The sequence below is a fragment of the Camellia sinensis genome, chromosome 12, assembly GCF_055761805.1.
Source record: "Camellia sinensis isolate YWXY chromosome 12, ASM5576180v1, whole genome shotgun sequence".
In the NCBI taxonomy this organism is placed as follows: domain Eukaryota; kingdom Viridiplantae; phylum Streptophyta; class Magnoliopsida; order Ericales; family Theaceae; genus Camellia; species Camellia sinensis.
This window is the reverse complement of record NC_138972.1, coordinates 71,228,085-71,254,793: the sequence shown is the minus strand read 5'-3', so window position 1 is coordinate 71,254,793 and position 26,709 is coordinate 71,228,085. Positions and strand designations below refer to the sequence as shown.

At 37.6% G+C, this 26,709-nt stretch overlaps 1 protein-coding gene across 1 annotated transcript; it reads left to right on the top strand.

Annotated features, from left to right (window-relative positions):
- Nucleotides 1-12,072: 12,072 nt before the first annotated feature.
- Nucleotides 12,073-12,507, top strand: LOC145803645 (uncharacterized). The gene has a single exon (XM_082896969.1). It carries the CDS (start codon nucleotides 12,073-12,075, stop codon nucleotides 12,505-12,507), a length of 435 nt encoding a protein of 144 aa, XP_082753095.1.
- The last annotated feature ends 14,202 nt before the right edge of the window (nucleotides 12,508-26,709 follow it).

The following is a 26,709-nucleotide window of genomic DNA, read 5'->3' as shown; positions in this document are numbered from 1 at the left end:
TGCTCAATTGTTTAAATCTTTAATAGAATGTAGTCATGTGATTAGAATGTGACTACGATACGAGGGTAAGGAGAATCATATACATTTTCTATCAATACACACTTTTCCCAAAATTTATATTAAAATATGATTGTATTAGGCTAAAACAAAATGGAGATTGTGAACAATTAAGAAGATGAATTAGGGTTTTGCATAAATTATAATCACAAAACTCTATTTTTCACAGTAACGTAGTTTTCTGTCTATTCATCTTTCTTTCTCATTGATTTCTTTGTTGCATTTTTTTTTTAATTTCAAAATCTCCACTTTCTTACATTTTGGTCCCAAGTTTTACCATACAAATATATATATATATATATATATATTGTATTATATAAACTCTCATGTGCTTATCATGTAGGACAAAGTGTATTGGTGGGAAACATGGATGATTTTCCTCTCTTACCTTCATTTCGTAGTCACATTTTTGTCACATGACTGGGTTTTGTTAAAGATTTAAAAATAAAATAATAGAAGAGGGACTCACTTGTATAGGGACCAAAGTGGGATTTGAGTAAAACTGTAGGGAGTTGACTGCCACAATTTAATGTGTAGGGATCAAAGTGGGATTTGACAAAAAGTGCAGGGGGTTGACTGTCATGATTTAATTTGTAGGGGCAAAAGTGAAATTTGGTACAAAATATAAGAGGTAAATTACACTTTGCAGTCCTGCACTTTGTATCAAATCTCATTTTGGACTCTACACATGAAATCATGACAGTTAACCCTCTGCACTTCTGGTCAAATACCACTTTAGTCCCTATACATGAAATCGTGACAGTCAACCCCTACACTTTTACTCAAATCTCAATTTGGTCTCTACACAAGTGTCAATGTCCCTCTTTTATTACTTCATTTTTAAATTTTTAATAAAATCTAGTCATGTGACAAAAATGTGACTACAAAATGAGAATAAAAGAGGAAAATCATTCATGTTTTCCACCAATAAATTTTGCCTTGCGTGATAAGCACATGAGAGTTATATAATACAATATATATATATATATATATATATTCGTATGGTAAAAATTGGGGTGAAAAGGCAAGAAAGTAGAGCTTTTGAAATATAAAAAAAAAAAATGCGACAAAGAAATCAAAGAAAAAAAAAGATGAATAGATGAAAGATTGTATTACCGTAAAAAATAGAGTTCCGTGATTCCAATTTATGCAAAATCCTGGTTCATCTTCCTTATTTTTCACAAAAGGCAAGAAAATAGAGTTTCGTGATTCCAATTTTTGTTTTAACCTAATACAGTCATATGTTGATGTAAATTTTGGGATAAAATATGTATTGGTGAAAATATAGATAATTTTCCTTCTTACCCTTTTGTCGTAGTCACATTCTTATCACATAACTAAATTCTGTTAAAGATTTAAATAATTGAGTAACAGAAAGGAGACATTGACACTTGCATAGGGATCAAAGTAAAATTTGACCAAAAGTACAGGGAATTGACTGCCACAATTTTATGTACAGGGACCAAAGTAGGATTTGACCAAAAATACAGAGGGTTGACTGTCATAATTTCATATATAAGGGCCACAGTAAGATTTGCTACAAAGTGCATAGATGCAAAGTGTAATTTATCCAAATATAAGGATACAAGGAGTGATTTACCCTTTATTCTAATAAAATTGACAATGGTCTTAAATGTAAAAGTCTTACTATTTCGCTTGTTGAGGGAGGCCATGATTTTATTGGCAAATTTGTTGCATACATTTGGATATATATTGTTCAACCTTTGTATATAATTAAATTTTAATTTAGTCTAGTTTGTCATGATATTGATATTTATACAATAATAATATATAATCAAATTTTTATTTGAAAAAATAATATGTAATTCAAATTTATAATAAATGTAACTCCAACTATAAGAATTGAATCAGAACTGCATATTAAAATTTTAGACATAATTTTTTGGCACTTAGCTTTTTTAGTGCAAATTATTTACTACCCATTGAAAAAAAAAAGAAAAAAAAAAAGAAGGTAATTATTCAAACTTTGAATTATGGACAAATATTTGATTTGATAGTAGCAGTTTATAGAAGATGACTTACAAGTCTTTGTGATACTGTGTTAAGTCTTGGGTACCTATTGCCGTAGTCTTCCCGACTTAAAAAGTCTTGGGCAAGTCTTCGGTAATCTCCCTTCAAGTCTTTGGTAATCATACTTTTTATTTTCATAATTTAACTCAAATTTCATTTTAGATCTTATAATTTTAATTTGATCTTTATATTTTAAATCTAATTTTAATTTAATCATTCTGTTTAAATTTTTGTTAATTTTGTCTATGTTTATACCTTAGAAAATTGGCAAGTGTCTCAAAATTATTAATTTTAACTTTTAATTTAGACGGAAAAATCATATTGAAACTAGACTTAATGTGTAAGAGCATCTCCAATGATTTGTCATGGGAGCTACTGTTGCTATAATAAAACAGTAGCAGTGCTCCAATGGTGAATATATGACAACTGACAAAAGTAGCAAATGTCAAAACTTGTGTCAAATTTGACACAAGGTTTAATAGCTGCCATATTCACCAATTCAGCCAAAACCAACCATTTCCCTCCCTCTCTCCCTTTCTCCTGCCCTCCCACCCAGCAGTTGGTCGTCTCGAACACACCAGTTTCTGTGTTTGGTTCTGCCAAAACGACATCTAACCATTAAAACATCATTGCTATAATTCTACCATTTTCCACTATTTATTGTCAAATTATAGCAATGCCAATGGCGGTGTTTGGCAAGATTTTGGTTTGGGTTTTTTTTGATTTTTTCCACTAAAAAACAAAGTTTTTGCAAAACAAAAAAAAACAAATCCAAACAAAAAATCACATTCAACCTTATAATCATTTCATTTTTTCTCTCACAAACATCCAACTGCAAAAAACCCAACTATCTTCCTAAACACTAAAAATTTTTTCTCCAATAATATCCTACAACTAAAAAAATCTACATAAAAACTCACTTCCCAAACACCCACAGTATAGCATTTGTCATTGGAGGTGCTCTAAGGAACAAATTATTCAAACTAAATTTATAAGAATTAAAGTGAAATTTAAATCGAACTACATGAGTTAAAAAGTGTAATTAACCCAATCAATAATAATAAAATTTGACTAAATTATACTTCAGACTAAAAAATATTACTCAATTTTACTTTGATTAAAAGAATCTTAAATTATTGAATTTTTGTCAATGTGGTCTTATTGGAAGCTATTGTCAAATTCTAATAAGGGCTATCCCCCATTCCGGGAAATTGGGTAAAATTAACTAAAGTTAACTCTTGGGTGACATTCTGCATATTCGTTTGGATGAATTATCTTATTAAATCTTATATTTAATTAGAATATTAAAAAATGGATAAATGTTTAAAAGATTATTTTGTCCTTTTGAATATTTTTACCAAGTAATAGTAATACTAAATAGGACTTATAAATTTTATTTTATTTTTTTGACTAAAACATATAAAAAAAAAATTAAATAAATAGAAGGTTGAGACTTTTAAATTATATTTTATTTTACTAAGTGTAATATATAACATTAAAAAGAACATCAATAAAAATTACAAGTACTAAGCTAAATATGAAACAAAAAGTCAAGACTTCCGAAGACAATGAACGCATCAAAGACCAGTTGGAGAGCTAACCTTGTTTTATTAGTTTGATGTTTGCTACCAAGACATTTTCTTTATGCCCATCGATGGACCTCGACATATTAATCTACAAAAAACAATACGAGAAATTTAAAAAAAAAAAAAAAAAAAAACTCATATACAGAACGGGGCAACCCGTGAAAGTACATCTGTTGCTTACTTGGGCAAATGACCTATTTCTTGGTTAGTTGGGGCACTTTCAAATTCAAAAAACATTAACAAATATACTTTTAAGTTAAAATTTAGGGACAAATATATATGCACCTTTGGTTATAATTTTTGTGTCTTTAGTTGTGATTTATTGTGCTATTACTTATGCCACATTGTGATCTTGGTTATGTAATTAATTTAGTTATGATTCAAGAATTGTTTGGTTACATACCTCATGTGATGTTTGCTATAATTTAATTTAATTTTTTTAATTTTAATTCTCATAGTATTGAGTTATACCATTTGTGATAATTAAACTCACAAATAACATAAATAACTTGCATATTGTAAATGGAGACAAATATGTCTATTTTTGTACTTTTAAATTACTTTTATATTAAAAATTTGGATAGATAGTTATATGTGTCTATCTGTCCACTTTCAAATTATAAAAATGAGAACAAATTTGTGTATGTACATATTTTTTTAATTTAAAAAATAGGAAAGTTAAGCTGGAAAAAAATTGACCCAAAAAAAAAAAAAATGAAAACAAAAGGAAAAAAAAGGGGGAAAAAAGAAAAAGAGCAACAATCTGGTAGAACATGAGAGTTACTGGGAGAAGTAGAAAGCTATCCCATCCACAAAGGAACAAAGTGAAAGGTGTGTCTTTTGATGTTTCAATGTGCAGCACATTGGATTTGAAATTAATAATAAAAGAATTTAAAAAATGTAAGACTCTGTAGAAAGTCTTTTCATAAATTTGCAATATTGTGGTGGGAATTGATCTCTCGACCCGATGTGTGGGTTGGTTGATGGAAATTGTCTGTCCCCATTTTCTAGTTATTCACATAGACTTTAGAAAGTAAAAAAAGCAGACAAGAGTGTTCATACACTATTGTGAGACCTATTTCAAAATCAGTAGGAAAAAAAAGAAATGGAATAACTGCTTGACTTTTACTTAAATGATGATTCCCTATTTGCTAAGATTAATTTTATTTTTAAAAACAGATAAAGAGTGTTCATTTTTTTTTTTCAATTTTATTGTAAAAAATATAAAAATGACTTTTTTTTGTATCAAAAAAAATTAGTCCTGAAAATATATTTTTTCTTCTAACTTTTTTCTCTCAAACATTAATTTGTTGTAATTATGGATGAATTGTTCAAATTTTGAAATCACCTTTTCCGCCATCAAATTAGGTTTTAACATTTACTGATTTATATAATCATCTTCAATTGGACTACAAGAACTGAAATAAAAAAATTTAAAAATTAGATAGATGAAATTAATAGTTTAAAAATGAATGGAAAAAGTGATGTAGTTTAGGTCAGTCTGATGTGGTTCAAACTACAACACTACTGTGATTTGAAGGTCAATCTGCTCTCTCTATTTCTCTTTCTCTACCCCTCTCTTGCTTCTGGCTGTTTCCATTCATTGCTTCTAATATATGATCATCTATGATATTCTTCAGGTAATGTTGAGGCCTTGTTTACAATACAAACAAACAAAAGGAAATTTCAAAATTAATTTAACCCACAGATTTTCATGGATTTGTAGGTTGAAATTTAAAGCAAAGGTGTTTGAATAAGAATGTACACCCTTTTTTTTGTTGAATCTAAAGACATAATTGAAGAACATTTATCATCAACATAAAAACTTTGAAACATTCCACCCTTTTAACTAGTTTAGCAACCATAAAGCAAATTCCCCAATACATATCTTCATATCATTGAAACCAATCTCAAATCACCAACAACCAAACCTTCAAAATCATAGGGACAAATCCAAAAAATAGTATATTATACTGGAGATTTTTCTTATCTATTATGTAATACTTAAATTTAACCATGGAGTTTAGACCATACAATGGGCTGTGGGTTCCTATATTCTTTGCTACCTTTGTTTGTTTGGCTTTTGTGATGCTTTATGGAAGTTTAGGTGTTGTTGGGTTTGGTGTGTTTAGAGTGAACCTGATATATATTTTTTTGGATTCCCTCAAGTGATTTATCTTATCTATACATATATTTGTTTGGATTCCCTCCATCATTTTACAATTTGGGAATACTGTTTGTTTTTGTAAAGAAGTTGGCTGGCTTATACTTTTTTTTCCAAAACTTAAACTTCATGAAATTTGAAACCAATAAGAATTGAATTTGAAGGCCTTGGCATCTGAACTGATGGAGCATGCCCATAATGCGTGAAGCCTCTGTTGTGAAGTTGACTTGATAGATTTTTTGTTTTAATGAAATAAAAGAAGTCTTTCTTTGGGCACAGAAGGCTTGGATCACTGTCACAGATTGAACAATCCTATTTGACCAAGACAACTAAAAGATCTGAAGGAAAATACATGTATCTTTGCTTATTTATACATATAAGATGTAAATAAAATATGCTTGGTTCAATAAATTGTACAATGTTTTTGGTTAATACATACATATGTACGTAGTCATGGATAAACTCACATCTTTTTTATTGGTATTCCTTGTGATTTTTCATAACTAATACTAACAAATATTGATTTATCTTCACTTTTTGCATATTTTCTGCAGCTTGGTTTTTGATTACCTGAAACAGCTGTTTGTCACATAATCTTGGTTCACAATGGATTTGCAGAATACATTTTAATTTTTGTTAGTATTCCCAAATGATCTTTTGCTGGATTATGCATGCCTTGGTTGCTTGCTTACATGTTCTAAGCCCTTTAGATGTCTTCAGGCATATCTAATCTTAGAGATCAACTTGCAGTGCTTAAAGAACAATACCAAGAGCTAATGCAGAATTTTTTTTGCTGGGTTTAAAAGAAACAGAAAACAGAGGAATGAAACAGAGCGGTGGGTTTTATCATAATGCGGAATTATTTGTTTTTGCTGGTATGGGGCGGGTTTCTTTGCTACCTTTGTTTGTTTGGCTTTTGTGATGCTTTATGGAAGCTTAGGTGTTGTTGGGTTTGGTGTGTTTAGAGTGAACCTGGTATATATGGGGCTATTTCATTTGTATGTCATTTCTTTGTATCTTTTTATTTCCTTCCTCTTGTTGTGGTTGGCATCTCTTGCCAACCTTTTTTGTTTCTCTTGGTCAAGCTTGCACATGATACTTATGCTCATTCAATCATTTTTATTGCAGGAAATAAGACAATATGAAAGCGTCAAACAATGGAGGTCATTTCTCGATTTGAACATTTTTCATGGAGGTCTTTATAAAATGGCGTCATGAGTAGTACTTTTGAGTACTATTGTCATGTGACAAGTTTATGTATACCTTTTGGATGATAGTATGGCTATTAGTTTGCTAGAAATATTTGATCTATTTTGGTATGACAAGTTTATGTAATGAACCTTTTAATTAAGTTGTTTTGGATTTATTGGGATTATGAAAATGCAAACTCTTTTACTTTTTACAATCATTGAGTATTGAGCCATTAGAATAAAATAGTGCTTTTATAGATATATAATGTGAGTAGGGATAAGTGAGAGACAACAATTAATGGTTAGCAAACCATTGAAAATTCCAAACTATATATTATTGGCAATTGAATAGTAAACATAGCCTATAACCGTAGTTAATAGCCATGACCGCAAATAAAATTTAGAAAAAATCTATGGCTATAGCGACAGTGTAAAACTGATGGAATAGAGTCAAAATATAGTAGCGGTTCACAAAATGCCGCAAAAGCAAAGGATATAGCAGCAGTTAACCCATCGTTATAGAGTTATCAAGTAATTGTTAAATTTAAGATATAGCGACATTTATAACTGTCGCTACATCAACCGCTGCAATAAAAATAATTATACTAGCGTTTGTCGAAAACGTTACTATAACGCTATGCCGACTGGGCTATTGCGGCGGTTTGGCCGCCAATATTTCAACCACTGGTAAAGGTATTCTACTTTTTAGCGACTCTTTTTCCTGTTTTTAGTGGCAGTTTTGGCCGCTGCTATAAGGGAATTTTTTTGTTGTTAGGGACAAATATATCTGCACCTTTAATTATAATTTCTATGTCTTTAGTTATAATCTATTTTGTTGTTACTCATGACACATTGTGATGTTGGTCATGTCATTATTTTGATTATGATTCAAGAGTTGTTTGGTTATATACCTCATGTGATGTTTGGCTATAATTTTTATTTTTTTTTAAATTATGATTCTCATAGTATTGAGTTATGCCATTTCTGATAATTAAACTCACAAATGACATAAATAACTTGCAAATTGTAAATGGAGACAAATATTTCTATTTTTGTACTTTTAAATTACTTTTATATTAAAAATTTGGATGGACAGATAGTTATATGCGTCTATCTGTCCACTTTCAAATTATAAAAATGGGAACAAATTTGTATATTTACATATTCTTTTAATTTAAAAAATAGTAAAGTTAAGCTGGAAAAAAATTGACCCCAAAAAAAAATGAAAAAAAAATAAAGGAAAAAGAAGAAGGGCAACAATCTGGTAGAACATGAAAGTTACTGGGAGAAGTAGAAAGCTATCCCATCCACAAAGGAACAAAGTGAAAGGTGTGTCTTTTGATGTTTCAATGTGCAACACGTTGGATTTGAAATTAATAATAAAAGAATTTAAAAATTGTAAGACTTTGTAGAAAGTCTTTTCATAAATTTGCAATATGGTGGTGGGAATGGGTCTCTCGACCCGACGTGTGGGTTGGTTGATGGAAATTGTTTGTCTTCATTTTCTACTTATTCACACAGATTTTAAAAAGCAAAAAAAAAAAAAAAAAAAGTGTTCATACATTGAGACTTATTTCAAAATCAGTAGTAAAAGAAAGAAAGAGAATAATTACTAGACTTTTGTTTAAATGATTATTTCCTGTTTGCTAAGATTAATTTCATTTTTAAAAACAGATGAAGAGTGTTCATTTTTTTTTTCAATTTTATCGTAAAAATATAATGACGACATTTTTTGTAACAAAAAAATTAGTCCTGAAAATATATTTTTTTCTTCTAACTTTTTTCTCTCAAACATTAATTTGTTGTAATTATGGGTGAATTGTTCAAATTTTGAAATCACCTTTTCCACCATCAAATTAGGTTTTAACATTTACTGATTTATATAATCATCTTCAATTGGACTATAAGAACTGAAATAAAAAAATTTAAAAACTAGATAGATGAAATTAATAGTTTAAAAATGAATAGAAAAAGTGATGTAGTTTAGGAATAAAATGAAATTAACCCAAGGTTCTATTCTGGCCTTGTTGGAGGTTTGATATTTATTGGGTCTACTTAGCAGATTAAAATGGCAGCCCATACAAATTTAACTCCAATTGTCCAAAAGCTGGACAGCCCAATGACGCTTCAAAATCACTTCAATTCGCCTTGAAATTAGAGTAATGCTAGAGACCCCAAAAGATTTTCGAAATTTTTTACCAAGTGTCTCACATGAGCATAAGACTCGCATAGGACCCACATGGTGTGGGTCCTACACCCATTTGAGACATTTGGTTGAAATTTTGGTAAATCTTTTGAGGTCTTTAACATTTTCTTTGAAATTATAACTCATTGTAGCACTGTTGTTTGGGATAATTATCGCCCAGTCTTATGGACTGAATTTATTTAAGTTTTTAATGAATTTTTGTTGTACATATTTAACTATGGTTTTGATAGTGAGAAAATTTTAGAACATTTTGATATATATTTTGTATTTGTGGAATAATGGTTTGATACTAATAATGATACTGAGAAATTTAGTAAAGTGATAAATAATTCGAACATTTTGATTTTTGTTTGTAAATTTTGATTCATTTTTAATTTATTTGTTTTACGTTATATTGAAATATGATGTAAAAGTATAAGTAATTGAATTGTATTTTTAAAGATGTTTTTATAGTGATAAATTTATCATTAAGAATTAAGAGCATGATGGGGTGTTTAATAATCCAATTCAGCTATTAAAACTGAAAATATTAAATGATTTCTTAATTAAGCTAGTTTGATTGTACATATATAATATCACTTAAATTAAGTCTCACTTATAAAAAAGCTAAAAATTTGAGTTAAACAAAAAAAAACCTACTCTTTAATTATCACTTAACACGCTAAGGTCTTGTTTGTTTTGATGGACATGAGCTTGGGATTGAACTAACAGTCCAATAAAATTATGAATCCGATATTTGGTTAAACAATTGAAGTACGAATTAACAATCCATCCGGATATGGTATCCCACATATGATGAACTATTCAATCCCACAGAGGGGGGTGGGATATAAATTGGAGGACTAAACCAAAGTCTGAATTATTGGTCCATCCTTATAATCCTAGCTCAGTCCAAACATAGGATAAGATACACAATTCAAAGGGATTCATAATTCTAGGATTATTAGTCATGGGAATGTTAATCCAACCTAATCCAATCTGCCCAAACAAACATGACCTAAGTGATTTAGGTCTAGAAAAATTATTTCTCAAAGCCTGCTCACTTTTGCTACTCTTCTCTCACGGTTTGGTTGCTCCCCTAAGGAATTCAATTTCATCTATTGATGCATGCAAAGGCAAGATAGAAAAATACTATTTGGATTTACCTTGCATGTATATATATGGATACATTTTTTGTGAGTTTTTTTTTTCTTATTCTTCTTCTTCTTCTTGTTTTTTTTTTTTTAATATATGTATTAAATTTCGTATGTTAGTATATATACATATATATGTTTGTGAAAAATTTTATTATGTCTTTATCTTAATTTTTAGTTTTCAATTTTATCAAATAGGTGTTTGATAAAACTAAGAATTGAAATTAAAAATTAAGTATTAAAAACTGAATGTTAAATTCTTTAAATGAAAAGTTATTTGATAAAATTTTAAGTGTTTAACTAAAAATAAATTGTTTGATATATATGTTTAAATTTAAATTTTATTATTTTTTGATTGTATATTTCAATTTTTATATTGTAATAATGGTAGTGATGGTGATAACGGTATGATGTTGATGGTGGTGGTGGTGGTGGTGGTGGTAGTACGACAGTGGCATGGTAGCGTTGATGATGGTTGTAGAGGTGGCATCATGGTGGTGGTAGTGGTGAGTTTATAATGGTGTATATCGGTACTTATATTTAATATTTAAAATTTAGTTAGAATTAAGTAAGTTTCATTTGATTTAAAATTTTCTTAAATTTTAACTTACATTTTAAGAGTAACTTAAAATTTTATGTGATATCAATTATAGTTATCAAACAAATTTAATTGATTATTTCTTAATGCATTTAGTTGTAAAAGTAATTGAATTGTATTTTTAAGATATTTTTATAGTGATAAATTTATCATTAAAATCAAGAGTAGGCGGTGTTTGATAATCTGATTTAGCACTTAAAACTGAATGTATTAAGTGATAATCAATTAAGCTCATTTTATAATCATAATTAACATCACTTAAAAATTTAAGATGTCTCTTAAAATATAGGTTAAAACTTAAGAAAATTTAGGTCATTTGAAATTTATTTAATTCCGATTGAATTTATAAATACTAAACCATCGATATACACTATTATAAAACTCACCATCACTATCACCACCACCATACTACCTCCACCATCACTATGCCACTGCCACCACTGCTACCATTATCACCACTACTACTACCACCGCCATCACCACTACTACCACCACGGGCATCACCATTATCATTGTTGCCATAAGCAGCACTATCATTTTATTACTACCATTATCGCTACTGCCACTACCACTACTACCATCATGTCACCGCCACCACTACTACTGCTATCATCGCAGCCGCCCCCGCCGCCACCACCACCATGCCACTGCTACCACTACTAGCACTATTGTTACCACCGCCGCTACCACCACCACTACCACTACCATCATATCACCGCCACTACTACCACCACCATTATCACAATATAAAAATTTAAAAATATAATTTAAAAATAACAAATTTCAAATTTGATTTTATACACATCAAATAATTTATTTTTAATTCAGAACTTAAAATTTTATCAAATAACTTTTCATCATTCAATTTTAAATCAGAGAGCTGCTTCGGCTCAGTCAGTGCAGTAGGCCTATGCTTTGAGAGATGAGCAGGTTTATCAGAGGAGATAGGGGCATGTGTATGCTGTTACCGCGCCAGAGCAGTTGTCGGGATCCTCAGTTGTGAGAGGTATTTTTATTGTGTGTAATTCTTTGACTAATGTGTTGATAGATACAGGTGCGTCTCATTCATTCATATCTGCTACATTCGCGTCTGCATTGGGGTTAGAGATGGCACGGTTAGTGTCTCCACTTAGGGTTGAGTCACCAGTTGGGGGTTCCGTTGATTTAAACCGGGGGTGTCGTGGTTGTGAGATAGAGGTTGCCGAGCGTCGACTCCCGTTTGCTTTTGTATTGCTAGACATGTCAAGTTTCGATGTTATTCTAGGCATGGATTGGTTATCTTCGTACCGAGCTGTGATTGATTGTTATTGTCAGAGAGTTATGGTGTGCAGTTCGGGTAGGGATTGCTTCTATTTTCTTGGGGATCGGGTCGATAGGGTCTTGTCACCAGTTTTTGACCTTCGTAGTAGGAACAAGCTTAGTGGCCTTCTTGCTACTCTCTTGGATAGTGAGAGTAACGGGGTCCGTGTTGAGTTGCCAAGGGTAGTTCATGAATATCCGGACGTATTTCCCAAGGATCTTACTAGTTTGCCACCCCACTAGGAGATCGAGTTCACCATCGACTTAGTGCCAGGCACGGTATCGATTTCCATGGCGCCGTATAGATTTGCACTCGCCGAATTGCATGAGTTGAAGATTTAACTCCAAGAGCTTTTAGACAAGAATTTCATTCACCCTAGCATATCGCCTTGGGGAGCGTCGGCTCTCTTTGCGAAGAAAAAGGATAGGTCGTTGCGGTTGTATATCGATTACCGTAAGTTGAATCAGGTTACCGTCAAGAACAAGTATCCATTACCGAGAATAGACGACTTGTTTGACCAACTCAGAGGGTCTTGTTGCTTTTTGAAGATAGATTTGAGGTCGGGGTATCATCAGTTGAGTGTCCAAGAGGAGGACATCTAGAAAACAGCCTTTCGTACGCGTTATGGCCACTATGAATTCCTTGTAATGCCTTTTGAGTTGGCAAATGCACCGGTTTCCTTTATGGATTTGATGAACCAAATTTTTCGAGAATACTTGGATCATTTTTTGGTCGTCTTTGTGGACGACATCTTAATGTACTCAACCTCCAAGGAGGAACATGAGGCTCACTTGCGGGTAGTGCTTGATTTTCTTAGGAAGCACCAGTTGTATGCCAAATTTGAGAAATACGAGTTTTGGCTCACCGAGGTGAAGTTTTTGGGTCATGTGGTGTCGAGGGAAGAGGTAACTGTAGATTTCTCAAAGATAGATATGGTACAGGATTGGGGACAACCCAAAAATGTTTTTGAGATCTAGAGTTTCTTGGGATTAACGGGTTATTATCGACGTTTTGTGAGGGACTTCTCTAGATTAGCCGCGCCTTTGACTAGGTTGACTAGAAAGGGTGTCAAGTTTGTGTGGAGTGAGGCTTGTCAAAGGTCATTCCAAGAACTAAAGACTAGATTGACCACCGCACCGGTCTTTAAAATTTCGGAAAGGGGTTTGGGTTACACCATTTATTGTGATGCATGTCGCGCCCCAAAAACAAACCCACATAACTATTACATCAACCCACTTCCAAAATAGGATATTAACCATAACCCTTTACATAAGATCAATGTTTTACAAAAATAATCTCACGTGCAGCTATACATTCTTTGATAAACTAGTACATGAGTCTATAGCATGCAAATCATCAAATCAGAATGAATAAGGCCCTCAAGGGCTTACAAGTCCCAAGGTAATCGCCCGGTTACACAAAATGGCCTCTCGAACCCATACACATTAACCCTTGGCTTTACAAAAATTTACACAAAAATATAAGAGCAAAATACTCTTCACAATCACGTCCACGCCATCAACTCAGTGAGATCACCACCTTTCTTACATGCACCAAATCCCATAGGGGTGAGCATAAATCCCAGTAGAGATTACTCACAAAGTATTGTAGACACGCCCTTGGGCTTTGCTACTACAGTTCGGACTCAAATGTCACGGTTCTGAATCTAATCCCGCAAAGTGCAATGCGAGACCAATAAATCACCAAAGAGTCCAAATCCAGCAAATCGTTTTGGAAAACTGATTTTTAAGAAAGAAGTGTCAAACATGGACGGCTTTGCCAGATACAGAGTCGCCACCTAAATATTTTATTTTTTGGGGGAATTTAGGAAACCCTGACTCGTGCCTAAGGCCACGTGTCCGTCATCACCAAAGTTGCATCGGCTCGGGAACTTGGGTATGATTGGGGAAGGTCATCTATGAGCACCCCCGCTCGTCCGATCAAAGATCGGCCTGTACTAAGCATGATATCTTGTTTTTGGAAACACATGCATTCTTATTCCGATTAATTAGCTAATCTCACTACGTGATGCGCACAACAAACAAGTATAGACTAGATCGCCTAATTTGGAACAAAGCATCGCATATTTGTTTGTTTGGAAATGGTTTGAAGTTTGTTACTCGCAAGTAGGCTAAAACACGGATTTCAATGAATCGTTTTAATTCAAGCAATCCAACCTTCACCCATAGGCATTCAGGCAGTTATATCACGTAAGCAATCAGCCTCATGGCAGGCATGCTGTCATGTTAACACTCACACACATGCAAGATGTTAAAGCGTAAACACTTACAGTGTACTCCGAGCCAAAACAAAGAACTAGTTAGTAATCAATGCATGATCCTAATTCATATCAAGATGGGTAATGTAACACAGGCAAAATGCAACTAGAGTAGGCTCGGCTATTCTAAGATGGCACATGAGATGCGACAATTCAATACATGTATTCAAGTAGAGATTGAAATACAATGCAGTTAGTTTGATGCGCCGAGCCTGGTGCATGCGATACAGATGAATGGATATAAACATGCGAGCATAAGGATGCTAAATGAAACGTGCCCTAGAACTAACCATCGTAAGCGGTTAAGTAAAAAGGAGAAAGAAATGGGGGTTAGAAGACATGCATTACACACACGCACGCTTATTACAGAATTACGCCCTCTCGACGGAGGGACTGAAAGAATAATACAAATTAACTAATTAACTAACTAATAAGCTAATTAATTATTACAAAACCAAATGAATAACTAGCTACAACTAATTATTACAACACTTAAATAATTAACAAATTAATTAAGCTATGAAGACAGTAAAACAGCTTCGGGAAGAGGGACGAATGCATGCTCGGTCGGCTTTGCTCGGAAATTCGTTGCCATGCTTCATGTTGCCTCTGTTTGCACTACTCTGTACCTCTGAAAATTGTGCCAACTTCTGTGACACTTCTAAACCACCTTGTGGGCATGCTGAGAGGCCATCGGCCAAAAGATATGGCCATCGGCCATGGGAAATTGGTCATCGACCAAATATAAGGCTCTCGGCCAAATGTTGTTAGCCGACCAGCACTAAATATAGCTGATCGGCCATCTCTTCCTGCTGAATGCTTCTCTTACTGCAACAAAGGACAGACAGAGCATGGCAATACATTTGCAAGACAATGTTTGCACAACCACACCCCTTATCATGTTTAAGACTCAAAGGAGTGTAGTTCTCGACCCTCGGACCATCAATCACGCATTTCGATGCATGATGGCCAACGAGGTCAAGTGCGCAATTCAATATGGAATGAAATGCACAAAAACACACAAGGGGCCCCAACCTCTATCATGCTTGATCAAGAGGCAAGGGAATGCACATACAATGCAATGCAACCTAAGTATGCAAGCAAAGCTAATGCAACATGAGCATGTTAACAACAATGCCATGTAATACAACTAGCATATAACAATATGCAAAGGGGCAAGTATGTAACAACATGTTAATTAGCAAGCATGTGACAACATACAATTTGACAAGCATGCAACGAGCATGTAAGCATGATGTAATAGGACTAGCATGCAACAACATGCAATGGAACTAGTATGCAACAAGCATACGACAACATACAAGGCAAGCATGCAACAACATGCGAAGATGGACTTAAACCAAACTGGGAGGACCTCGGCCATGCCCAAATCAGTGGCCAAAATGCTAAGAAATAATGGACAAAAGCACATACAAACATGCACATGCAATGGCCTATCACCTAGGCATAAAAGGGCAACTTTCAAGAGCACTTAAAAGGAGATAAATATAGGCATGTAACAAACATGGTAAGCTCTGAAATTATGTTAGGAAAGGTACCAAACCAATCAAACAAAGCAAGCAAATCATGCAAGAAGACTCAAGGCTCAAGGCTAGCCAAGGGGTTCAAACCATGGCTATGCAAAACATGAAGCAAATGGCAAGTATAATCCAAAACAGTCCTAGATCATGTCAAAATAAGCCTAAAACATGCAAGGACCAAAGCCAAAATAAGCTAGAACAAAGGACCAAAAACATGATACATGCAAGGCCACAAGAGGGGTGTTACACTATACCTATCAAAACCAAACATGGCATGAGTAAGCAATAAAAATCAGAGTTATATCATGGCAAAATAACCCCAAAAACATATTGAAATGATGGCTCGCAAGCTAAGGCATGAAGGCATACGCAATGATTCATGTTAAGGCATAAAGGGGCCAACCCTCTAACACATTGAATGAATGACAAATGCAAGTGCATGAGCATGAAACATGGACTAAAATAACATTACAAATGATGCCAAATCATTGAAATGAGCCAAGTAAAGCATGCTAGTGGACTTGGTGCACAAAGCTAACAAGCTAAGTTGCATGGTAGCTATACAAAGCATGGCATATATGATTAAAACAACATGAAACAGAGCTGGAGCATGGTAAAACATGGCTAAAAGCTCTTTCGAGTTGAGCCAAAATATGCAAGCATGATGGTCTAAACACAAGATGCATGTTAAGGCAATAGAAAGGATTACAAGACAAGTACATGGTGAATGCAAGAAGCCATTAAACCAACCTTAGACAGAGGTAAAACATGGAAAAATAACACCAAATACTTGCCGAAATGGAGCTAAAACAAGCTAAGCAAACATGCTACCAATATAAGCCATTTATACTAGCATACAAGACAACAAGAAGAGGGGATGACCCTCTCCTATTTAAGACCTCAAAACCACCTTTCCACCACTGAAAATCCTTTGGATTTCAGTGGTAGAAAGGTCATGCAAAGCTAAGAACAAGGGCCAAAAGGGATGGCCTAAAACAAGGCCTAACAAGGCCTTGGAGGGGGGTAAACAACTCCAAACCAAAAACAAACCTTAACCAAAGATTTAAAGCACCAAAAAATAGAACTTTTATCAGTTAAGAGCTAGGCTTAAAACAATAAGCAAGTAGGTCTAAAAGCTTGAGTAAGAATGGGGGTTTAAAAGCAAGTTTGCTCACCCTTGAAGAACCTCTTCAAGAACACCACTCCAGCAACTTTTTCTGATCAAAATCACCTTAAGAACCCTAACACCAACTCCCTAGCACCTCAGCAACCAATGATGGTGCATTGCTAGGTGTTTGTGTGCAATAGTGAGAACAAAATACCTTTTAGAGCACAAAAACACACACAAATATGTAAAGAGAGGGAAATATAGAGATAGATAAATACAACTTCTCTAACCCTATTTTTCAGAACCTCTGAGAAGGGAAAAGGAGCTCCCTTCTTATAGAAATCCAATTCCAAGGCTTCCTAAGCAAGCTAAGCAAAGGTGTAAATCCCTCCATACACGTGTATAGGGAGTGTGAATTGTGCATGACAGCTGTGACAGTTAGCATAAAATATCTGCATAAAGCAGATGAACAGGGTTCGGCCAGAAAACATAGCCGATCAAGCAACATAAGTGTCGGCCGACCAAATAATGTGCCGATCGGCTAACAATTTTGGCCGATGGCAAGAAAACAAGGCCGATGCCTTCAAGCCTTGGCCGATGGGTTGAGGGGATGGCCAACAAGCCACCCTCTTCCCTCAAAAGGAAAAACACAAGCCCTTAGTCCACAACCAAAGCACAAAACAGGCAAGTTGAGAGATCTTGAGGCAAGGCACGCGGCTGAGACCTCCGGGAACTCAAAACGAACACGAATATGGATGATCATCGAGTGTTCAAACGATGACGTCCAAGTCTTGAGGACGGTCAAAAATGGGGTGTCTACAGTTGCCCCTCTTTGACAGAACTCGAAAGTCATAAAAATGACAGGAGTGAATATCAAAGTCCAGAGACAACCTATTTTTGACAAGGCCGAAGACTTAGACAAGCATACAAGATAGTAAGCTATGTGCCCGAAGGTGGGGGCAAAATGCAAAGGACATGCATGGTGCCGAATATAACTTATGATCATGCAAAGAAAGCTGTAACGAAGCATAACATGCAACAGTTTAAGCAAGCGAATAAAAACCAAACTACATTACATGCAGAAAGGATGTAAGAGAATTATATAATTCTCGCTACGCCTCACGCGGAGAATATACAATACCTGTCCGGTTCATCTGGTCGCGCCAGCCTCAAATGAACTGTACATACAATATCGTGCCTGCAAAAGAAAGAAACTTAATAGGTACAATATCATTAGAAACATGCATAACAATGCAATTTAAAACTGCGTGACAACGCAAGTGAAGTGTGCATAACAATGCAGGTAGAACATACGAGACAACGCAAGATAAGATGTACATAACAATGTAAGTAACAAACGTAACAGCGTAAGTTAAAGATGCGAAACAATACGAATGACGAGTGTAACAGTGCAAGTTAAAGGGGTACGCGAAACAACGCAAATTAGATGGGTTTGCAAAACAATGCAAGTTAGATGGGTTTGCAAAACAATGCAAGTTAGATAGGTTGCAAAACAATGCAAGTTAGTGGAGAAGTGCAAGACAATGCACAAGTTAGAGGGGGAGTGCAAGACAATGCATAAGTTAGTGGGGGTGTGCAAGACAATGCATGAGTTAGAGGGGGTGCAAGACAATGCACGAGTTAGTAGGGGTGCAAGACAATACACGAGTTAGTAGGGGGTGTAAGACAGTGCACAAGTTAGTAGGGGTGCAAGACAATGCACAAGTTAGAGGGGGTGCAAGACAATGCACAAGTTAGTAGGGGTGCAAGACAATGCACATAACGAGCAAGACAATGCCAGTTATAAGGGTATGCAAAACAATACAAATAACGAGCAAGACAATGCTAGTTATAAGGGCATGCAAAACAATGCAAATAATGAGCAAGACAATGCCAGTTATAAGGGTATGCAAAACAATACAAATAACGAGCAAGACAATGCTGGTTATAAGGGCATGCAAAACAATGCAAATAACGAGCAAGACAATGCCAGTTATATGAAAATGCAAGACAATGCAAAAGAGGCGTGCATGACAATGCGAGTTAAGGAAATGAATGAAAATGCAAATGACGTGCGAGACAACGCATGCACGACAATGCAAATGAGATGTGCATGCCAATGCAAATGAGGAAATGCATGACAATGCAAATGAGATGTGCATGACAATGCAGATGAGGAAATGCATGACAATACAAATGACATGTGCATGACAATGCAGATGAGGAAATGCATGACAATACAAACGACGTGTGCATGACAATGCATGTACTAAAATACATGTCATGCAAATGAGATGTGCATGACAATGCATGTACTGAAATGCATGATAATGCATGTGACATAATAAGATGTATGATGATGCAAATGAGATATGCAAAACAACGTGGATGGAGGGGCGCAAGACAATGCGACCTAAGGGATGTGCATGGCAATGCAAGCATGGCGTGCGCGACAACGTATAAGAGATGTACATAACAATGCAAGCATGGTGTGCGCTACAACGCATATAGTGCGTGCATAACAATGCAAGGATGGTATGCGCTACAACGCATATAGTACGTGCATAACAATGCAAGAGCGAAATGACGTATAACCAATGCGCGCTCATTATAAACTCGACAAAACGTTGTAATACAACGTATTTAAAGCAATTTCCGAATCTCGCAAGGGACAAAAGGATACGAAAAAGGATACACCTCGTACGTATCAAGGGCCACACTTGGAAGGCACGATTCGAGGTCAATACGAAGGCCGGTTGAGCTTTAAAAGTCTACTTTCTTGCACTGTCTTGAGAAATGAAGGTTCCAAACAACATTATTGACCCAAACAAGGGTGTTGGAGGTGCATCGACCACAAGGAAAGTCCATCGGCTATACATCGGCCACAAAATAAGCTCATCGGCCAAATATTTAGCCGATCAGCTAACAATTTGGCCGATTGGCCAAAAATGACAGTTTCGGGGCAGTTTTGTCTTTTTGCCTCAGGTCTTTTAAATATAGGGTTCCAAACCCTATATTTTCACTTCTCCAAACTCGAAAATTATTATTCTCCCTCTCTAGGTGATTTTCCTTGCTTCGATCATCTTTATTCTCTCATTTTCGAGCCTTTTCCATCGTTCGATTCGCGAAACCCTTCCCGTTTCGCATACTTTAAACCGAACAAAACTTGATTTCAGTGTCCTTTTCTCGGTTTCCACCACTTGGGGTTTGTTTCTCCTGAGTTACACTCGATCTTCGTTCCTTTTCCATGCTCCGACCTTCTCTCCTATTTTCACCCCCTCAGGGTTGACTTTTGGGTTGACTTTTCGCATTCTTGCTTATTTTTCACATTCTCGGCCATTTTTGCACTCTTTTCGAGATGGAAAACGACATTCCACGAGGTAGGTGTTCCCTAGAGATGGACGTGGATCCTGAGGTTAAGCTCTTGCCTCTTCGCGTCCAACCATTCGACCCGGCGACCTATAGGCCGGCGATACACGTGTTGCTTGCCGATGGCATCCGCCACTTCAGGAGTTATGTGCGGGGCGCGCCACTGGAGCTTTTGCTGCGTGAGCAGGAGTCACATTTGTCTTACGACGCTGCTAAGGTATACTCCTTTTCTGTTTCATTTTCTGCAATGTAGAACATCTAACTGCGATAGGCGATTCTATTCTTTAACTGCTTAACACAAATACACTGATACGTCATATGCTTAGTTCACCGTGAGTACACCCACACCCGATATCTATATAAACTTGAACACATGCACACACACTGCATTTTCAACTGAATAACCCAAACACACTGATACATCATATGCTGTAGTTCATTGTGAGCACACCTGCACCCAATACCTGTGTAATCTTGAACACATGCACACACACCGCATATTCAACTGAATGCATTCAAAAACTGTATTTCTAACATTGCTTCGCAACTGCTTGTTTTGAATACAGGAAGATTCCCATGCCTTCCGGGGGTATGGGAATGCCGTTGCCCGTGGTTGGTACATGGAGCTGCCCGATGCGATCCGCCACATCGTCGACCGGGCCAGCTTTGGGACTTTCTGCATAGGACTCTCGCGCCTCACTGTGAGTAGGCCCCTTCTTGCTGCTTTGGTGGAGAGGTGGTGGGACACCACCGACTCCTTCCATCTTTCTACTGCCGAGGAGATGACGATGACTCCCTTTGACTTCTCGATGCTCACCGGCATCGGGGTAGGAGGTGATCCGATCCCCTTTGATACAGATATGGACGAGTGGGACGCCGTCCAGATACACTTGCTCGGCGCTCAGCCTCCTCTTGCCCGGCTAGGGTTCGTGAGGTACTCATGGTTCGAGGACCACTTTCAGATTCAAGTGCCCACGACCCAAGAGGAGGCGGAGCAGTATGCCCGCGGCTTTATCATGTTCCTGCTGGAGACCACACTCTTCGCCGACCGGGCGAAAACTGTCACCCTATACTTGCTGAGCACACTGGTGGACGTGACCAGGATCCGCCGCTACGACTGGGGTGGCGCAGGCTTGGCCACTCTCTATGGATATATGAGCTCATCTTCCCGCTGTAGCGGACACCTACTCGGAGGATACTGGCGAGCCTGGGAGGTACACTTTCCCTTTCTGCTTTACAGTTCTTCTTTATATTATCTATACACCGCACACACTACGCACACGCAATCTGCTTCACACTGGCTGTACACTGCACACACTGCACACTTTGAACAATACACTGCACATTGTTCTCTAATTTCTGCTTTATTCTGCATTCTGCTTTATCTGATAAACATACTGATATTTACCCTGTTACACTCTACAGTTGTGGGTGTATGCCTACTTTCCTAGGCTTGCCCCAGTGCCAGATGTGGAGATCTCCCTTGGCGTTCCATTTTCTCACCACTTCGATGTGAGATGCGAGCGGAGGCCACGAGAGTTTTTTGTGTTCTTCCGCCGATATTTCGATACCATCACTACCGCAGAGGTATGTGAAACTTTACAGTTTATTTAAGCTTTGCTTTACATTGTACTTTCAACAGTAGATAACAAACTGCGTGTCATTTGCAGATCACCTGGCAGCCTTGGGCCCCGTTGCCGGAAGCGGTCAGAGATCAATACGCGAGCGCTCAAGAGACTGCTTGATTCAGGATTCTGCTGGAGGGCCCGGTCTGTCGGGCTTGGTACCCGGGCAAGCGCTTCCTGCGCCAGACCTTGGGCTTACCGGAGTAGATAGTCCCGACGCCGCCTCCTACCCACATGAGGCACACTGAGAGATATACTCTAGATGAAATGATGGACTATACGATCGGCTAGGACTCGGAGCCCTTTAGAGATGAGGGCGACTACACCGAGTTCATCTAGGCCTATCTAATGCGGCCTACCGATGCTCGCCGAGCTGAGAGAGAGAGACCTGCGGCTCTAGCGGCAGGAGTAGGGGCATCGAGGGCACCTTAGGCCCGTAGCAGGAGTGGGTCCCGGAGGGGACGGGAGCTGAGTGGCCAACACTGCCTACCACCATGACATGCCGAGGGCAGGGTGGAGAGACTTACCAGATACCCATCACTCCTTCTCCGGCTGATCATGAGCTCGTTGGAGTTTATGGCTTGACCCCGGTATGTACTGCTATACTTTGCATTCTGTTCAGTCATTTCAATTCATTTGATATCCCGCAGAATACTAATTACTTCAACACTTTTGCAGGCTTCCATCGAGTACACTAGGCAGTCTCTGAAGTTGACGGCCTCAGTGATGGAGATGGTACAAAGGAGACTGGACCTACTGACCATCTATAGTATCCCGGTAAGTTCTTTCAACCCCAGTCCCAAACTTTGCATACTCTGTTCCATACATGATCTGATGCATCGCAGTTATGGATACGGCACTCGATACACTACACTCGGCATTCATACACTGCTCACAGCATTCACACACTGTGCTAACACATTGCTCACAGCATTCATATACTGTACACATACACTGCATTCGGCATTCATACTCTGCTTTGCGTAGCATAACTGATGTATTTGCTCACTGTTCATTTCAGGCCCCATTTCAGATTCCGACCGCTAGAGGTCCTCCAGCAGGGCCTTCTGTACCTGCTCGAGAAGGAGGAGGAGTGAGGTAGGGCATGACGATCCACAGCCGAGGCAGGCACACGCGCACCCGTGCTGAGAGTAGTTCACGAGAGCCCTCCTCCGATGATTCTGATGAGGAGGTAGCGTCGTCTAAGGGCGAGGCTGGGGACGGCTCAGATTCGAATTATGGAGCTGGCGTTGGTGATCCTAGACCCTCGTCCAGGAAGAGGACCAGGACCGACTCCCGCACTTGAGACCATTGATGTTGACCCAGACATTTTTTACTTTTCTTTTCTGCTTTGTTCAAAAATTTTGTTACTTTCCTCCATTTTTTCCTTTACTTTTCTTTTTGCTAGTAGTTTAAGCACATTGTACTGCCTCAAGCAGGTTTTATTTTCTTCAAAACTATGTACTTTTGCAAAAGACATATGATGAAATGAAACAGCTATTTTGTTCAAAAAGTGTTATAGTTGTACATTCTATGCATCGCATCGCATCACATTGCATTACATAACAATGTAAATGAAATTGAACTTTGTTTTGAAAACCAAATGCTCGAATTGCATCAATCAGGTAGTGAACCAACTAACAACAAAACAACTCGATAAACAAAACAAAGAACTCGACAAACTAACCAAGTGTAATTACAACTCGATAAGCGAAACAAAGACTTAAAGAATGTAAAATACAACTCGATAAGCAAATATACAACAACTCGATAAGCAAACCGAAATAACACAAGCGTGATTTCACAAAATCATCACCAGAAGGCCTTGGAAGTGGAACCAATCATAAGTTTTCAACATATTCAACATATAGACTGCTCATAGAACAAAGGAAGAGGCCATCGGCCAAAGGGAAAGGCCATCGGCCACAAGAAATGGCCATCGGCCAGAATTTCTAGCCGATCGGCCAAAAAATATGGTCAGTCGGCACTATTTTTGGCCGATCGGCCAAAAATGGCAAGAACCTCCAGAATGTTGACACCTGTCTTCCACTTAACACCTTATCTTCTACAAAAGCCTCAGCTTCGTAGTTTTCCTTATTTCAGGTCTGATTTGCACCAAATGGAAGAATTTCTTGCCCAAAATCTCACAACTCGGATTGCCAACTTGGATGGCTCGGAAAGGCTAAATTTTCGAGGCTTCGGTATAAATGCACTATTCACGTTGGGTCGTACCTCGCCGCGTTTTCCGTTCCTCTATGCCGCGGCAAGGTTTTGGAATCCAGTGACACGCGTCTTTAGCTTTGGCGGACGAGAGTTGTGTCCCACTTTCGAAGATTTCCAAGCTTTAATGGAATCCGAGCGCGATGAAGAAATCTTGCCTCAACTCCGGTTTGGCCACGTCCAAGCTTTAGGAAGGATGTGCGGCCTTACTTTGCACGACGCTCGGTTATTGATTCACGATGGAGAGCTGGACATTCCGAGCTTGGTTTGTCGGTTTTCTAATGCTGGTGATCGCGGCAACCATCATTAGCAAGGTTATCGGTGACACACGCTTTGCTTATGCATGCTATCTCACTTCTTGCTTGCCCCGGGCTTGGGAGGGTTTAGCACTCGTTTGATCGAGGTTGCAGAGGGCTTAAGAGAGGGTAAGAGTTGCATCGCCATGACACTAGCCGAAACATTGATGGGCTTGGACGCTTTTCATCGCCGAGAGACGGCTAGATTTGTGGGTAGTCCACTACTATTGCAGGTAATGTTTCCCATCCCATCTTACATATACTGCTCACATCACTCGGCCCTCTGGCTCAGTTTTTTTCTCTTAAAACCCTTTACTCACTTTTTCTCTCAACATACACCTCTTTATTCTTTAATCTCTCATTTTTCATCCCTCCCCAGGTATGGTTGATGGACAAATTGAGAGTGGTGGACTGATGTCCGGTATATTCAGCTTGCAGCTATTCTTCCCAGCGACGTCTAGTCGATGCTCCGGATGAGGAATGGTGGTATGACTGGATGTGCAGTTTGTCCGCAGATCGCATTGCTTGGCGCTGCCTTTGGCTCAATCTACCGGCGATGAGCTATAGCATGACTCGCCAGCCTGGGATCCAATTGATTGGTTTGACACACTGCGTGTTTTACTTTCCGTTCTGGTTCCGGCGCTAGTTTGGACATGATCAGACTTGCCCAGAGAAGGGTATTGAATACCCTGCTACATTTGCGGTCCGAGGCATGCAGCTAGCTCGGTATGCCACAGCATGGAGGACGAGAGAGCTTCTGGCCCCTGCTCCCACTTTCAGTTGCACCCTCTCTAATGAGTGCATAGATTGGCTCAATGAAGAGGCACAGATTGGGCCCAGCTTGGCATCAGAGGCTTTGACCAGCTCTGGGAGGGGACGTAGGGACACCTGACTTATGCCCCGAATTTATTTGCTTTAATCAAAACTTTCAAGTTTTCTTTATGAATGTAATGAAAAGCAACTTCAATTTTGTATTCAAGAGTAGGAGAACTCTGTATTGAAATCAATGAAATTGAAGGTTGTGAGTACTAAAAATTTTCCGTTTGGTCCAAAAATGGTCTAAGTTGTAAAAAGATTAATTTGAACAAAATCAACTTTTATTAAAACTTTTCAAAACCATTTTCGATATGGATCAGAACTGGACACGCCTGAGATCTATCTCTGAGATATACAACCCCGGATCCCAACAATTGGAAAGTTGCCCCTAGTCTGAATAGCACTGCACTGGAGATCACAATTGAGCTTTTGAATGCTGAATAGACAAAGATGACCAAACATAATCACATGGACAAAGTTGATCGGGGAAGTGTTTATGGCTGGACTTCAGGATGAAGTTGCCTACGTATCCCAAAGATGGGAATCAAGCCTTACGTAGTTCAGCTCAGGTTCACTCGTGCATTAACACTCTTCTTTTGCGCTCTAACTTTTGCCAAGTTTGCCCTTTGCGGGTTTTCAACCTAACGAGCTCAGTTTTTATAATTTCAAATTTTCTGTGCTCTAACTTTTGCCTAGGTCGCCCTTTTAGGTTTTCGGCCTAGCGAACCTCTTAGGAAAAATATTTCTTCAACTTGTCCATGTTGATCGGTTGGGAGAACTCTAGGCCATCTAGGTCCATCAGAACGACAGCTCCGCCCAACCAGATAGACTTGATGATATAAGGACCAGTCCAATTGGGTCTGAACTTGCCCCTAGGGTTGTGAATGGGAGCTCGGTTGTCTTTGAGCACTAGATCCCTTTCCTTCAAATTCCTGGACTTAACCTTCCTGTTGAAAACCCTGACAATTCTTCGTTGATAACCCCGAACATAGTACAGTGCTTTCAACCTTCTCTCGTCAAACAGTATGAGTTCTTTGAACCTGCTCTGCTGCCAATCTGCCTCAACTATCTGACATTCAGCCAGTACCCGTAATGACGGAACCTCAACTTTGATAGGGAGAACAGCCTCCATCCCATAAACCAAGGAATACGGAGTCGCCCTAGTAGAAGTTCGAATTGAAGTTTGGTAGC